General features: G+C 36.9%; 1 protein-coding gene across 1 annotated transcript; it reads left to right on the top strand.

Moving 5' to 3' along the window:
- The first annotated feature begins 235 nt into the window (after positions 1 to 235).
- On the top strand, positions 236 to 17,008 carry LOC117155599 (zinc finger and BTB domain-containing protein 6). The gene is made up of 6 exons (XM_033331750.2): positions 236 to 743; positions 905 to 1,099; positions 1,175 to 1,372; positions 1,461 to 1,971; positions 2,045 to 2,104; positions 12,547 to 17,008. The coding sequence occupies exons 2-6, from the start codon at positions 914 to 916 to the stop codon at positions 13,080 to 13,082; spliced, it is 1,491 nt and encodes a 496-aa protein (XP_033187641.1). The 5' UTR covers positions 236 to 743; positions 905 to 913; the 3' UTR covers positions 13,083 to 17,008.
- Positions 17,009 to 18,204: the final 1,196 nt, after the last annotated feature.

The raw sequence follows: 18,204 nt of genomic DNA, 5'->3' as shown, positions 1-18,204 counted from the left end.
ATTTTATTGTTTTCAATGATACATATAATAAATATGAAAAACTAATAGTAACAGTATTTAAATTTTGGTTAAGCTAGAAAATTGCATCTTTATAATCGAAACATCCTAAAAGAATTTTGCTAGATATTGATTAATTTTGAATATTTTTATAATGAAATATAAAGTATACTCGAACGAATAAAAATCGAGATCAATCGTATTCATGAATATCAGTATAAATGAAAATTCACCAATGACAACGCCTTTAAGGTGTTCCACACATGCATCGAATCGTCCCACGCATCGCGCGTGGTTTGTGAAGGAAGTTGAGTTCTTTCCGCGCATCTTACGCGTTTTCCTGAAGGAAAATGGCTACCAGCTGTCATTTAATCGAAAAGTGTAACTTCTAAAGTGACAGAATTCTGTGAAAAATCGTTTAACGTGCATAAGATCGTCTGGCGCGATGCAATTACATAACGTTGAAATCATTTAGTTGAACGACGCCACTTTTCATCTACATGCGGAACCCGTGAAACCTCCTACAGTGCCATGAAATTTTATTCCACTTTACTGTTTACAGTTTTTATTTTTTGCAAAACGTATCAGGACTAACAAGTCAACGCTACTTCCACGCTTTTTAAATAATTTCATCACTTCAGTAGTCATTTTAGGATCGTTACTGACAATTTAATCGTGCTACATATTAAAGACTACAAATTTTTGACCTGACTCATTATTTTTGGAGCTCGTTAATTGCAAATACGGTAAACCATTGTTTAAGACTATTAAATATGGAAATTACAATATGTAATGTAACTTATATTCTATGAATTTTATGCAGATACTAATTTTTGTGATTATACACTTTTGTTAAAGTTGTCAATGTTTTTTTTTACATTTGGACAATACGGCTGTCTTATTTCAGAAAAGCAGCATGGGTTCGAGCCAACAGTTTTCTCTTAGGTGGAATAATTACTTAAAACATATTACTTGTGCTTTTGATACACTGAGAACAGAAGAAGATCTCGTTGATGTAACTTTAAGCTGCGAAGGAAAAAGAATAAGAGCACACAAAATGCTATTATCTGCATGTAGTACATATTTTAGAGATTTATTTAAGGTAGAGTGAAATTAAGAATTTAATAATTTATTACTGTTAACATATATTTTATAAATGATACTTATTCTATTTTAGGAAAATCCATGTCAGCATCCTGTTATAATATTTCGTAATGTAAAATTTGATGATTTGGCTGCATTGGTTGATTTTATGTATCAGGGTGAAGTAAATGTGGTTCAGGAACAATTAGCTAGTTTTTTAACAACTGCTGAACTGCTTGCTGTTCAGGGCCTTACCGATGGTACAGGAAAAGATAATGATAGTTTAGTAGAGGTATGTTTTTCAAAATTGTTAAATACGATTAGATATTTTCTGCTTAAATTAAAATAATACATTTGTATCGCGTTAAACTGTGTTTCAGGATGACATAGAAATTCCTAATGAACCTGAAATTCAACTTCAAAATGCTTCTAGCAAAACATCAGCAGACAAGAGAAATAAGTCACCTTCATCTCCAATGCCTTATCATGCTGTTGACTTACAACCTGATGCTCCACCGAGCAAAAGACGAAAATGTAGAGAAAATGCAAATACAAATGTGGATAAAACTATAAGTAATGCTTTATCTTCAAAAGATTCTGAAAATAAAACTTCCGAAAATCAATCAACGACTGGTTCGGATCCTGTTGAAATAATACCACTAATGCCAAATTTAAAGTTGGAAATGCCTGAATATTTAGTACAAGATGGAAGTAGCTGTAGTTACGAAGAACAAAGTTTGGGAGACAGTTCGCTAAATAAGATTGGTATAGAAGATACATCATCTAATACTCCTGATCATGATCAGAAACCTGATATCACTCAGACATTTTATTCGAGCAATCAGTCTACTTCAGATAGCTTGGATCTCAAACATCAAACAACTGATGTTGGTAAGATTTTTATTATTTTATTTTATCTTTAAAGCATAGAGGGATATGTTGCATAATCTCGTTTGTTAACTAGGGCACTTGCTTTCGAAACCTAGTACTTCTGGAGAAAGATTAACACAAGAAGCAGTGCAGGGTAAGTGTTTCCCTAATCAGTATTTACTTTATCTTACTATGACACACGATATAAGGTTGTGCCATATCTTTTAATTTTTTAAAATAAATGTTAACAATTACCAGAACTGTATTAAGAAGTTATTATCAATAAAATGTACATAACATAATAGAATCTGTAATTCCTAGTACAACAATTTGAATCAAATACGATGATATTTGATATTTATATCGAAGATTTAATTAAGAGAAATGGCACTGCAAACTAACTTTAAGTTTTGTACCCATATATTGCTGATGCTAATGATCCCTAATTAATTTTAAAATGATATTTAATTATCGATAGATAGTGCATTTTATGTTTATAAACGTGAAAAAAACAATTTTCGTTTCACCGAACTATGGTTGTCCTACAATATATGTATCATTAGTATATTATAAAGAACTACTTGAATATGGGTACAAAATTGTTTTTATGCGTATTTTTACATATAACTTCTATTTATTTTAAATTATTCGGAATTTGATGATAAAATTATGCAGACTATATACATAAAAGAAAGGGGATTAATTTTATTATATACTTAATTTGAAAGAAAGTTGCGTGAACTTCTTATGACGTAAAGTGTAAAAATTTAATAGAATGTAGATACAGTTTTCTATTATCGTTACACATAAAAAATTTGTTAACAAAACACTGATAAAGTTAAAGCCATTAATAGTGGTCGCAGCAAAGATTTGTTATCAATTCAAGATGAATAGGTTTCAGACAAAAAATTCCAGTTATTACTTATAGATTCGATTTTATGAAAAAAAAAACAAGAAATTAAAAAATTTTATGAAAAAGTTTACTCGCATTAAAAATATTATAATTTATCGAATATCAGATTTTTTAAATCTTACGTTTAAAATAGTTTTTACCTTTTTTGTTTGTAAATTTATTATTTTAATAAAAACATCAGGATCGGGTTAACTAAAACGATCGTGTAGTAAAATATCGATGCAAATATCTTGGAATCATTAAAAAAAAAATGCATTTTCTATTGTGAAAAAATGTTACTTTATTTCCGTTAATCATTTAACTGTACTATAATATAAAATATGCATGGTTTTTGGATGTAAATGTATGGCATAGGCACTCGGGTGTAGGTTGAACTGTAGATATTAGTAAGCATTGCCAAGTGCTGTATGTGTGCCGACAATCATCAACATTCCCTTAATAACTCGTATAAAGCCACTACTGCGTTCCTTCCGAGCACTAACTGTAAGCATATTTCTGTGTATACACTAAAATATCTTTCAACGCTGGTATGAGGTAATTTCTTTGAATCCGCAGAACTGTACGCAGGACACGCACGCACGTGTGTGGTGCAAATACATACATATCTCACACGTTGATTTCACTTGCATGCAAAGTTAATCTTAAATTCATTAATTTCATCGTTGTCTCTATCGTTCATGTAGATATAACGAAAGTATGGATGAAAATTCAGAGAAAGAAAAAACAAAAGATTATTTATTACACGGTTCTGTGTATATTCCAATGCTATGAATTCGACGCATCGATTGAAATTCACATTTGTAAATGAAATACTCATTTCGTTTTCCTTTATCTATGATTTTCGTATGATTTGTGAAATTTAATTGTATTGCTATTTAAGATTAACTTGCAAGCTTGTATATTCATCCCTTTTTTTTTTTATTTCTTTACAACAAAACTTCGTAGCCTTGTAAAAGAACTAATTTGAAGTAAGTAGCAATGGTGGTGGTGCTGGCGATAATGGCATGTAAATGATCCTTTTCTGTATCCGAACATCTTGTTATATACTCATTTCTTCTTTTTATATAATGTACCGTAAATTCGAAAAACTCAATGTGGGTGCGTGGGTATCCGATATTCAGGTCGAATCGATGAGCCTTTGAAACACGATAGGAATGGGAGTATTATGTTTATTTCACTGAACGTTCAATTATTTTGCCAATAAACTTTCATTTCTTATGTAGAAACGTCATAGTCAATCGTTACAGCGCGATTATTTTCAGACATGATATAATTCGAATTGTTCCGCAAAGAATTTTTTAACGCGACCCGATCCGAAATACATTTGACCTGTTCAAAAGTCAATTTCGGCAGGTAGGTAAGCAAAGCTTCTTTGTGTTTATCGTTTGATCGTTAAAACAGGAGCATGAATTATTCGAACAAACGCGAATTTAATGTCTACCGATAGTTATACCTTTGCGTGCGGAAACAGGCCCGGAAACAGGGTTTTTAGAAGAATTTTTGTACTGAAAATTCCGTTCGGAAACTGTAAACCGAAAAAGGAATAGGATCGTGTACACAATTCATGTAACAATATTTCAGGCGTGAAATAATCATGTAAATAACGATATAGACGATACAGGAGGATGTTTGTATGTTATTATTAATGCGCGGAAGGGCGATCGAACTGATGCTCTATATTAGAATTACGAGTGTTGTGTGTGTGTGCGTGGATTACTCTCCTTTGCTCGCGCTGTACGCGCTAAACTTTTTTATAACTGAGCGTGAAGCGATGTTAAATTGTAATCGTGTGCCGACCCATTGCTCTCCAGCAAATTGGCGATAACATACTGAATCGAAGAATTATTTATCAAGACGATGAAGCGTCGGTCGATCGATCTTCAAACTTACAGTCGATTACCCAAGCGCAACACAATCGTTTATCAGAATTTTAATATATTGTTCTGTCTATATAAAAACGACCAGGCAGGCTTCAACTTGATACTTTCAAATCTTTAACGACATTGTCGTTTTACGTTCATGCAAATAAGAAATCTCGGAGCGCAGAGAGTAAACGTACACATGCCCGAACAGGGAGTACGATTTCCGAACGATGATCAGCAGAGGCACGTAACGAAGTTAAAAATGACAAAATAAAATAAAAGATATATTAAAAGATATATACATGTGAACGAACGGCTTTTTTGACGATCAAAGACAAAAAGAGAAAGATGATTCACGAAGGACTTGATTTTCGAATGGGAAGGAGCAGCATTCGCGCGATATACGTACTATATACGTATGTAAAATGTATCAAACGCACGTATGATACGTGATAGTTGCCAGACTGCGTTGCAAACGCAGGGAAAAAGAGGAGGGGAAATAGGGAGGGGTGGTAGCAAGGAGAAAAAGTTAAAAATGTAACGATTTTATTATCGAGGCGGGAAGCAATGAGAGAAATTCGATCGAGGAGTTCGAGAAGAGAAACACGAAACGAGAAGGAAAGACCGGTGATCGACAGATTCGGCTAGCACCTGGCAATGTTACATTTCCATCTAAATACACGCATACACGTACGAAAAATATATCGTTGGTATTGGTATCGCTGATACTCTAGACTGGCTTTCACGGCTACGGGATTGGTTGGTGCTGGGATTGGTCGTTAAAGAAATTTGTTTACTAATGGTTGCCTGCATGTGCACATATACTTAAGAATTGACTAACCGAAGTGTTTGGCCAATGTGTTTTCTTCAGGAGGGATTACGTACGTATCTGGTCAGCCGCATAGCCTCAGCAAAGCAAACGGTCACGGAAAAGTATGTGTACACTGCAAGCAGCGCGGAATGGTCACATCACGTGGAAAACTCAGGCAGACGCGCTTCAAATGTTGGCCCTGCAATGCCTGTTTGTGCCGCTGGCCATGTTTCGTCGATTTTCACAAAATGCGCGCCATCCCGCACATCCCGCCCCCATAGCACCAACTCGCCCCCTCCGACCACCCTGAGTTAATATCGTTACTCGACTAATCACACACCCCTTGTGCTTTTCGACTTTCTCTGTATGTTACATCTACGACAAGGGAAAACGACGTGAATTGATAGTGAGAAACAACAGGGGAATAAACAGAAGAAGAGAAAAAGAGGAGAGAAAGAGAGAGAGAGAGAGAGAGAGAGAGAGAGAGAGAGAGAAAGCGAGAGAGGGTGAGAGGGAAAGGGAGAGGGAGAAAATGAGCATTAGAACGGGAACAACATTCTTTGTTGGTTTCTTTTCTCTTTTCTTTTTTCCTCTTTGGTCGATACCGAAAATGTTATATTTCGGCCAAGTTGTACGCATGTGTATTTATTAGCAAACGTATGATTTTTTTTTTTTTTTACTCTTTTTCCTTCTGTTTCTGATGCGATCGCGAATAATTTTATTATCCTGCTTTCGTACGTTTACTCTCCACGTTAGTTTTCAACCGGTAATCTCTTTCGTGCCTTGTGATCGTCGGTTTTATTCCGCAAAATTATTGGGTGCGAAGCGCATTTCGCGTGTTCTCGATGTGGACGCGTGGTCGTTCTGCACGCAACCTTCTCGCCGAAACAGCTAGGAAATGCATAATACGTTTAGGTGATAGTGTTGCGTTTTCATTTTTGTTATTTTAATATAATGTACGCGCGCGCGCGTGTACAATTCAATCTATTCAACAATGAGAATACTTTAATCGTTTATTTTCTGGTCTTTCGGCACAGAGGCTACTTCGTGAAGGAAGTAACAATGAACGTTCTCGTTCGAAACCTATCATACTCCGAACACGATCTTGCTTCGTTGCAAGTATTGTCCACCTGTCAACTATTTTTTACAATGTAACAACAATTTAGTGCTTATTTATAATTCATATTAGTCGTAAATTATCAGTTAACTGACCGGTTATTATCCAAACAATGGATATTCCTTCAAACCGTTTGTATTTTATATTTAGTAACTTGATCGCGCTCGATGGCTTGATTGTCTCATATGCTCACACTAGCATAATAGAAGAAACGTTATTTAATTTAATTTTCGCTCTATACCTACATAAGACTGCGACGAGTAAATTCGTTATCGATTTATATGATAATGCTCTACGACTCTTTGTCGATGGTACTTAGATACAAATACTTGGTCACCTTCGTCGGAGTACCAATGTCTATTTCGCCCTTCTTTCTTTTTTTTTTTTCTTTTTTTTCTTTTACGAGGTACGCATATGTGGTGATATTTTACGCATATATTGTTTTGTCATTTTTACCATCATTTTTATTTGTATCTTGGTACATTTCACGAAACATTCACATTGTAAGTCGAACGTCATTATATTTAACGATTTCGTTACAATAATCACGGTCCAATTATATTCAACTTATAGATATGTGAAAAGTAAGCAGCTTACTCATTACGCGATAAGTCGACTAGTTGGCGAAAATAACTTGTTTAATCATACAGTTACATATACGTGGAATTTCTGTGTCACGCGGTTACTATTATTGAGTCAGGAGTAACCATTTCGTTGGTACAAACTACGAGAGAAAAAGGCGTTTTATAAAAATCCTACGTTCATTATCGTTATCATTGTCGTAACGTTCCGAAGATCTCGTATAATTAAGTTTGTTAATGGCTAAATAGTGTCGAATGAATGCTTTTTGTATTTGTATGTATCTGATGGACTTAATCATAAGGCGAATAACGATATAGCGTGCTTTCTAGTACGAGCACTTATAGACTGACATTCATCGTTGCACACATCGCTCATAGTATGAAGAACTGGTTGATTTAATCTTCCCGCTAGCATAGATTTTTTAGAATCAAATTTGTCGATTTATAAGGTTCACAAAGAGTCAGAATTCGCAAGTATAAAATGCCGTCCAATTAATTTCCTTCAAATACTCGTGTTATGTAAGGCGTTGGGTCGATAAAAAGCGCAACGTGAAACGTTGTAAATGATTCGGTTCGAACGAACAACTTTAGAAGAAAGTTGTGAAACACATGCGAACTTTCTAATAAAAAGAATCGAAGCGATATTGTAATTGAAGACAGCTTATCTTCCTTAAAACCCACGTCACGCGAACGATCCTTGGAAAGGCTAAGTAAACGCGCAAACGAAGATGGAGGAAGGAAAGGAAAATGAAATGAATTTCACATTCCTTGATAAATGGAGTTATTACAATATTAGAAGTATATTATATGTATATCGTGTGGTTGGTAGTTTCGGTGTATTTCAATAGCCTGGGGCCTTGTCGGGCTTGTATCTCCTTTCGGTGGTGTCATATGCTCTCTGTCTCTCTATATGGTCTAATTAGATTTAATCTAATCAGCTTAAGCTTTCAACGCACATCGTGTGAACGACCGTGCCCGAAATCGCGAAGGAAAGTAAACGATCCATCGTCGCGAATACCAAGAAAAAGTTCGTGGATCGTTGAAATTTCAAATGATCTGTGCATTCGCATCCATATCAGTGTCCGTGTTCGTGTTCGTGTTCGCGTTCGCGTTCGCGTTTGCGGTTACAGAGACGATAGGAAAGGAAAGATTTTTCGGTGTTTTCGTAAGAACTAAACCGCGTAACGACCGCGTAAGAAGCAGAGGTGAAAGATACTGAACGGTATCGTGTCTCTTGTCGAGAACGCGATATCTAAGTTTGCATACGGCACATAGTGTGTTCTAGTTAATATAGAGGTGATCTTGTGTGTTTGTGTTTATTTGTAGAACGAGCAGGAGATACCGCAGGGGGCGGGGGTGGTAGCGCCGGTCCTGCAACCGCGGACCTCGTCTCGGACGATGACTACGGTCAGTCCACGGATACAGAATTATTGTTTCGCTGTAGAATTTGTTGGAAAGGTTTCAAGCATCCGATGTCGTTGACACTGCACAAGGACTTGCATACAGGGCAAACCAGGTGCCCGATTTGTCAGCGCATCTTCAGTCGAAGTTACGACATGAAGGCTCATTTGCTGCGCATCCACAAGTGCACGTTCAGTGTCGACGCTAAATTGAACTTTCGAAAGTGATCGCATAGTACTGCCTCGTGAGGAGACATTTATTTTTTATCGTCCTTATATTTTATCTTCGGATAGAAAGAACCGGCTGAACTATCGATATCGTCGTGATACTGTTGATCGGTGACCATCGCGTGTCTCTGGACCAAACATTAACGTTTCCAACGTGATTGTTTTTAATGTGATTTATTATTTTCTTATATATATACATGTATATATGTATGCATATATATATATATAGTTTTTTTTCTGACTCAACAGTATCATATCGATTCTAAGCTGTTCTAATCTCCGGAATATACTCTTATGCGTACCTCTTCTATTTATCGTTCGCATTAAATCTTGATATATTTAAACCTTTGAACAGACACGAGAGATTTTGGCAAGAATCGATTGGTTTATTGTCAATCGTTTTCTGTATTCGTGTTAAATAGACTGATGTCAGTAGACTCGAACAAAGTGCCATCAACGACAGATGACGCGAGAAAACGTAAAGTTCCTCAGAGAGAAAACGTATTTAGAAAATAAGCGATTCAAAGAATTAATTAATATTTTTTACTCGTGTCGCTATAAAGTAAGATTCGATCGATCTTAGTTTTTGTTTCCTATACTTTGTTTTATTTCGTAAACGATTATTTACTTGTTCGAAATACGAGAGAAATGCGACTGTTGTTGGTGCGATGCGCTATACCTATTCGTTTAATTTTTACAATTTAATACATCGTATCTATTTATAGCTGAAAGTTTTACGTTATTACAGGATGTTTGTATACGATTTACTAAAACAGTCTCGAAAGATATATTTCATATTTGAATCACTGTTAGAAAGTTGTAATAAAACTTTCCAAAAACTACATCCTTTGTTTCACTCGTTCAAAGATCATAAAGATAATTAACGAAAGGACAACATTGAAATCGATTGTTTAACGTTCGGTTATTCGTATTACCGTAGCTATCGATACAGAAACGTTAACATTTTCAAGCTTCTTGTTGTTCCGGTACTCGAGAAAATCTTCTCTTTTCTCTTTAGCAACAGACGCTTTGTTAAACATGCTTGTGGGAATTTTTCAACTTACAGTGGCTATAAAGCAGATATACTTTCGTGAGGCGAGTCACGCTCGAGAAGACGATGGTTATTTGCGATACGTGCCCTAAATCCTCTGCGAACACTCGCTTGCCTGTCTTTTAGCCGTCCGTTACGACGTATCCCCTTCGCGATCTTACTCCCTTGCTCCTATTTCTTTTCTTCCTTTTCGCGAGGCAAAAGTCACGATCGCTATTTTCAAGATATTCGACGCGTCAAAATTCAACCAAGTTACTTCCATGATAGATTGACATTAGGAAAATAATACAGAGCAAGGGCGAGCAATGAACGAAACCGCAGAAAACATTAAAATCCCGTTTTCAAGATTCGAAACATGCAAAACAGTGAAATTTTATCACATAAGTACGAAGCTGTCTGTGTGTATGGGAACAATTTGGATTGTGTGCGCAGAATCTACGCACGATACAACGCCCATTGGGAATCATCATGAGCATCAACACGAGCTTCAGCAGCAGCAGTTGCAACAACAGGAGCAACGACCACAACAACAGCAACAGACCAGACTCGGCTACAAGCGGATCAGACGTAGGCATAAGCCTCTTCATGATCGAAGTGGTCGTTGGGTATGCGACGTCTGCGGTCGTACTTATAATCGTGGTGATTCTTTGGCGCATCATCGTAGTATACATAGGGGTGATACAATTTGTCCGATCTGTCGGGCTGTTTTCGCTCGGAAGTATACGATGCGCTGTCACATGTTAAATGTTCATGGTATTAATGTTAAATAACACGAAACTTCACGCAACTAGAAATACTTATGACGTTTACAACAGTTGAATAACAAACTGTAAGAATTGTAAGGCTGGTTTTATATTATCATAGGTTGTGAATTTCACGTTTAATTTAGTACTTTTAATTCCACGCGAGGAAATACCGAAATCGATCCACTACTGTTTCGATATCAATCATTTGCATTCGCTTCTTCTCTTTCGGCTCTTACTTTCAATTCGCTTTCATATTTTATTCGTGTACACATATCACGATAGTCGGCAACGACCAAGCGTAAAACTGTGTTATCACGTATGTGCATGGAATATCCATTACTCCGTAAACAGTAATACGTATCCTGCACAGTATGGCTTACGCCATGATCGCTGAATTTGTACATATCGTGTACATAATAATTATATAACCTATATATAAATTATGGAAACCCTCTGGGTATAATTTTATTATTTTATCGTTGAACAATTTTTCATGAACGCCCGATTGATTTTTTATACTTGTTATCTTTGTTCGAAACATACCAGAGATACCTTGATTAATCGATACTAGAGATAGAGAGAGGGAAACAGTAAATCGACACGTTGCCTTTCATGCTCCTGAGTTCGATTCTTTCCCAAATATACAAATCATCTCTTTGGAGGTACGGAACGTAAGACGGTAGATTTCTCTGTTTCTTACTAAGGAATTCTTGTTACAGTTATAAATGTTGAACAAATTATTATGTAAAGATAAGTCATTGCATCGTAGCTTGTAAATATTATAGAAGAATGTGTTTGGCGCAAAGAATTACCATACACCGTTATCGCTTTTTGTTTTGTACGTACATGCGTGGTCTGAAAAATAAAAGTGTCGTATAAGATGTATCGTTTTTTGTTTTTTTTTTCTTTTGCTCTTTCATTTTTTTTTTCTTTTCCTTTCTTTCCGTTGACAAGCGCTTGCGTTAACCGCGTCCACGAAAATGTAACCAATGACGACTCGTGATTATCGCCCGATATTCACAACATTATCATGAACCTAGTCTCACAAATAGACGTATGTTCATCAAAAGGAATACATGATTGTCGGTTCACTGCACACAGCAGGCGTTTAACGAAAATTCACAGAAAATCTAATTTCTTGTGTATCGTATATAAGGTAAATGTGTGATCACCGTAATTACAAGATGCTTGTTTTGTGATTTTCAATTGCATTTCTAACTGCAACTGATCGATATACCTTGAAATAGGATTTCTGATATTCTTCTGCATGAATATTGAACATTTTTTGTACGTATATACATTGTTTGGTTGTCGTTCAAACGTTGTATTCACAATTCACAGTAGCATGATTGCTCCAAAAGTTTAAAGTTGCGTGTTTACCACCTCGTGGTTGCTCTTTCTTGTACAACTCATCGTGTGTGCTGCCTTTTCTTATCGTTCGTCTCCTCGAGCCGTTGATGCATAGATCGAGTGAATTGCAAGTAGGATAACAGAAAAGTAATTATAATTGAATAAGATAAAAGAAAAAGAGAGAGAGAGAGAGAGAGTGAGAAAGGAGGAGGTAGGAAGGGAGAAAGAGAGAAGGAAAATGGAAAAAAAAGAATAAAGGAAGGAAGGAAGCAAGGAAGAAAGGAAGGAAAGAAGGGAAGGTACAGGAAATGAACGAATTAGAGAAAACAGCGAAAAATCGCGTGCGATCGATATTTTCTAATGCTTATCGATGAGAATAGTATTGGTTGTGTAGAAGATCGTTCGCGCTTTAGCGACGATACGCAAAAAGATGAGAGAGCACGAGATTAAAGACCGATAGACGTAATAATCGTGAGTGTCAGATTGCTCGCACAACATGGGCGTACGTACTACCATGAACGTTTATATCTGATTTAGATTCTCGTACGGTGGTCATCGAACAGCCGTCGCATTCGTGCAAACTCTGCGGTAAAACATTTTGGAATCGGGACTCGATGTACAAACACATGAACATGCACAAAGGAACGACTCAATGTCCGGTATGTCATAAAGTGCTGAGCCGCACGACGCACATGAAGCGACATTTAAAAAATCGGCACGGTTGGCTGGGCGTCGGGACGACCGCCGCCGCCGCTGCAACTGCAGTCGCAAACGCCGCAGCAGCCGCCGCCGCAGCAGCCGCAGCCGCTGTTGGGTCTGCAACCCCAACTGGAACCGGAACCGCGTCCACCAACACCGTTCCCGGTGTTCCCATAGTCTCCACTGTTAGCGGCGCTTCAACGGCGACCGATGTTACGACCACCCTGCCAACGCCCATTTCCGTCTCCTCCACCGCGATTGCCCATCAAAACGTCGGAAGCCCTACCGCTGGCCTCGAATCTAATGCTACTTATACTACTATACGCATTAGAGAAAGCAGCGTCGAAAGAATCACATCTAGTCCTATTCCTTAGTGTGAACATATCCTGCCGAATCCACTCACCCGTCGACGGAAAAGAGGATAAACGCGCGCGCGATTCTTCCACTCTTTCTGTCCCCTTCTCCTTTGAACCTATATCTCACCTATTGTCATTGCCATGTTTTTTCTTGACTCGTACACGTATAAACTATTCGAGTCGATATAGCACGCGTCAACTCTCCTACGAACATATGCTTTCGATTATAAATATTTTCTCTTTAGATTCTAACACGTAGGTATATTTATTTATATTTGCTTATACGATCCGATTTGTCGATCGAATCGTTCAAAATGATTTGCGATCGAAAGATCGGAATATTTTTGCGTGAAAGTTATTCCTGCTAAACGAGTAATCAACGTATCGTAGCCACGAGCTAAGCATACCAAAAAGCTATTACGTTTTTACCTATAGCAGATTAGCATTCCGGTGTTGTTTGATTCATCGAGAAACGGGACATCACGAGCGCCCTATTTTTCAAATTTAACACGGAAATTCGCTAGAAATGTATATATCATGAAATGTCACTCTAGTCGTCGACGGGAAGCCTATGTTAAAGACACCTGTCTTACACTTTACGTTATACCCTAGTCATTTGTACACATGCGTGTGTGTACGTCCATTTATGTACATCCATATATGCATATGAAAACGGAGGAGGAGGAGGAGGAGGAGGAGGTGGAGAGGGGAGGAGTAGAAGGCGAAGACGGAGGAAAAGAAAACGATGAAGATGAAGAAGAAGAAGAAGAAGAAAGAGAAGATATCGCGTGCGTAATGACGAGGAAACCCTGTATTAACGTTTTTTATAACCAAAGACATGCAGTAGAACAGAAAGAAAAAGGCAAATTATTTTATCTAGTCAAATGAGTTCGGTACTTAATAGCGTGTAAGGAGGAATGTGCATCTTTCTTTGTACGATCGGCCGTGAATATGCAAATTTTGCAGAGTCCTGAACGATAGATCGACTATGAGACTGAACGGAAACGTTCGATCGTTTTCGAAGCTTCGATGTCTTTTCAATTAAGTTTTTCCGCCTCGACGAAAGTTTCAGGATCGGCCGTTAGAAGCTTCTATCTTTATTTTCAATCATCTCGATCGATCTTGATGGTTTTCTTGTTCGCGTATGATCGTAAACCTTCTTCGAGGCAAGGAACGATTCGTACTCACGATGTTGCAGCGTGTAAAATGTATTCGATCGTTGATTGGAAGTACAATTGTGTACTAGAGAAACGTGCCATTTTCGTTGCTCTTTCTTTTTCAAGTGGAGCGAACAAAAGCTTTATTTGTATTTAGCGACCAAGCTGTTCTTCATTGACAGTAATTGGCATTATGTTGCTCATTTATTTGTCTGGGAGAATCCGTATGTTACTCCCGGACCAAAATTTCGCCATAATATATACGTTTATGATATTAAACATACTCATTACGCCGTACTATTTTAATTATAAGCACAGAGGCTTGCCGAATTCATATACGTGCACATATTCGCCTATCTACGAAATATAGATAGAACTTTGTTTTCGTTTATACGTTTATGACGATATGAATATAAGAGTTTAATATCTTTACTTTATGTTATTTTTTGTTAATTTTATTATATTATGCTTATTGTTTGCTTGTTTCTTTTTCTTTTTAGTTTTAATTCGGTTTCGTTTTTCTATGTTAGAGTTTTATTTTAATCCGAGGAATCGTAATATCGAAAGAAGCTTGGCTTCTATCACGCGAGTTAATTCGATTCGAGTCGTTTACTTCTGTACGATCATAAAGAGGCTATTATTCGATTATATATACAGACAACATGCGATATGATCTCTTGTTCGCTGTATGCCAAAGTTCTTCAACACGTTGTAAATCGAGCATAGCGTTAAATCTATATTTTGCGGAACTTGATTGTGACGTGACTAAGTACAAATCGAAGCTAGTTGACAAATGTTAAAAAGGGAACAATTTAGCGCAATTGTCGTAAATTAATCACAACGTTGACTACGCCGCTGATTTTCGATGCTTGTACGATTCTGTTCTATTTAATTTCTATACGAAGATATTTACAAGGATATACTATCTCTGTCAACAGAAATACAAACATCACAGTGGTAGTCAACGGGTGGGTCAACTGTTTAGTAACGTTCTTTTATTATGCGAAGAAGCAAATTTTCTTTGTGCAAATTAATGATGCTTAAGTTATAATTTGCGATCGCATGCGTTCTATAGTTCTATATATACATATATATATATATAGAGAGAGAGAGTATATAATATATATGTATCTCGTGCTTATTATATTTTACTTCGCACAATTTGCACGTATACGTTTTATTGTGTAATTTCGAATCGTCTTTTTTCAAAATTGACGATATTTTATTAGAGGAACGAGTCAACGTTTGATGAGATATATTCCTTTCTATGTTACTTTTATCCCCCCCCCCATCTCCGTGTTTTATTTATACCAATTTACTTTACAAATTAAAGAAAAGAAGCAGGAAATATATTGAAATGTACATGCGTTTACTTATACTTGTGTATGGATAGACGTCTACGTTCAATTTAAAGGAAACGAATGTGCACATTCCTCGGAAACCACAATACAAATAAGTACAAGATTGCCAATTATTACTTTAGAAAAATTGATATTTCCTTCTTTAGTTATTTATAAAAATAAGAAGTATCTATATATATATATATATATAAAAATATATATAAATATACAAATACAAATATATAAATATAAATATATTAAAAAATATATATACAAATATTATAATATATCATTACACGATCTTATGTTTGGCTTATGCAAGTTAACAATGTAAGTAAAAAAGAAAAAAAAAGAAAAAGAAAAAAAGAAATATGTGTGAATAAAGTTTCAAAATGTGAATGCTGCAGAGTTCTTTTTTCAAACATAATCGAAGGTTTCAAATTTCGATGTTGTTACGTTCTTACTAAACTTGTTACTTTAATACGAATCGATCTAGATGAGTAAGTATATAACGAGTTGTTACACTTTATACAATGCGTGTTGCACAAACGATAGATACAAGCTTCGCATTTTTTTATTACTCGAACTTGAACACGTACGATATTGTACAATAAAATTTTGCGATAGAACTAATGTTTGCAAAACATAAAACGCTCGACGAGTCAGCATTATCAAGATCACCTATTGTGTTAACTAACGAGAGCTGAAGGTGACAGAATACTTTGCGTATGTTCAGCGATGTCTATTTATAACGTAGTCTATGTAGGTATCAAGTACTGATATTCGTAAATGAACACGGAAAACTATCTAATTAACATCGATTAATGATTCTGTTCTGAACACGGTATAATTGAATTATTACTTTTGGCGGTTGTCACTGTACCATGTTAAATTGTGCTTTAACGTTTTCACGCTTCTCACAGTTACTACGTTTCTTTTTTTCGTTTCTCAATTTTGACACACCAATAGGACTTTATTGATATACTGCATATAATATTAGTGGCAATACGTTGATACATAAAGATCGCGGAATCACATCGTGTCGCATCGATGTAAGTTATTATTAGATAGAATGAAATGAAAAATATTTCTGGAACGAAGTAATGATTCGAAAGGGATCCTTGGTTGATATTGCAACTCGCAGAGCCGCACAAACCGGATAAAGCGATCGGTTTTCGTATTTACTGTGCGTATCGTGTTGTCGTATCGACGCGACGATGACGCGGCCACGACCGATACGTACGAGTCGGCTCTGAGAACAAACGCGAATCAACGGAGGATTCGATATATGGTGATTTATCATTTCCGATTGGAAAGGCGGTACATCCAGCACAGGTAGAACAATGATCTAGTCTGTGTTACGTGTTACTGTCCCCTCAATTTGTTTATGAAATGTAATTGCCTAGAAAGCAATGAGGAATCGGCGGGTCACGTGGCTGTTAATGTGTTGCAGGGGGGGTGGGACGCAATCGGAAGCATGTTGGCGATACAACTGGTCAAGTGGTGATGCAGGGTCCAGGGCGTTTTTCGTGCAGACTCTGCGGAAGCGTTTACAAGCACCTTGCTTCGCTGACCCAGCACCTTGAAGTGCATCGCAACCAGACTACCTGCATCCTATGTCACACCACTCTCAGTCGTAGAACCGACCTGCGACGTCACATGCGTCTGAAACATAACATGCAATGGCAAAAAACGATCCAGAAGCAGCGCAGCTCGAAAAACGAATTGGACTCGTAAATTTTTTCGAACGCGTCGAGAAATGTTGCTTCTCGCTCCGCCCTGGTCCCCCTATGTTTTTCTTCTTGTCTGTTCGCGTCAAGTAGAAACATCTTCCGATCTTTTCCCTCGGCAATTTCTCCCTTTTCTGTTTCTTTTCTTTTGTCTTTAGCTTCAGCCGCCATTTCTCCTTTTCTTTGTCCGTTAGTTGTCGTTCATCGTCGATGTGTCAACGCTTTTCTCTTTACTCCGAGAAGTAACCCGCTTTTACTGAACCATCCTTTAAAATAACCCGATGTTTCGCCATGTATTTTGTCGTTCGTACACATTGAGGTGAACCATTTGGTTAGCGTGTTCTCCCTATGTACAGTATTAGAATCGGACAGGGGCAAGAATTGTAGAATCTTACGTTGCTTGCATAGTTCTTGGAATATTTTAACGTTCGCGTAACGTTTTATGATATTAACCGTTGCCGTTAATTTTCGCGCGAAGCAGAAAGTTTGAGGACAGTAACATGGGACTTAATTAATTTGTATCTATCATTTTCTAATCCCGATCTCATTCTGTCGAAACCTCTGGTACAGTATCTAAAAGCTGGACTCTTTTTTTTACTGCAGAAAGCTAGGAGTACACGTTTCCTTCTTCGGGAAATAAATATCCACGGATTTCTTAATTCTCTGATTTTCGCAAGCTGATACATAATACTTACCCCTTTGCTATACTGGTAACATGCGTTTTCGACTTTCAGAGATGCGAACAGTCACATGGCGCGTATGCTTTTATATTACTTTCGTTTCTCATCGTTATGCTTTTAGTGTAAAGCGATAAGAAATCGAAAGATTTAATTGCAATGTGTAACGTTATTAACGCGTCTCCGCTCTATAAAAATTCTAGTCAATACTGTACAGTACTTTAAGCCATTGTTAA

This window comes from Bombus vancouverensis, chromosome 14 (assembly GCF_051014615.1).
Source record: "Bombus vancouverensis nearcticus chromosome 14, iyBomVanc1_principal, whole genome shotgun sequence".
NCBI classification, from domain to species: Eukaryota; Metazoa; Arthropoda; class Insecta; order Hymenoptera; family Apidae; genus Bombus; species Bombus vancouverensis.
Note: the sequence above shows the minus strand (reverse complement) of the source record. Positions and strands in the feature narration are given on the sequence as shown.

Excerpts from the sequence above, each read along its gene's own strand:
- LOC117155599 (XM_033331750.2), top strand. The coding sequence starts at position 914 with ATGGGTTCGAGCCAACAGTTTTCTCTTAGGTGGAATAATTACTTAAAA. Across the intron at positions 1,373-1,460 it reads ATAATGATAGTTTAGTAGAG|GATGACATAGAAATTCCTAA; the intron begins GTATGTTTTTCA and ends ACTGTGTTTCAG. Across the intron at positions 2,105-12,546 it reads AACACAAGAAGCAGTGCAGG|ATTCTCGTACGGTGGTCATC; the intron begins GTAAGTGTTTCC and ends TATCTGATTTAG.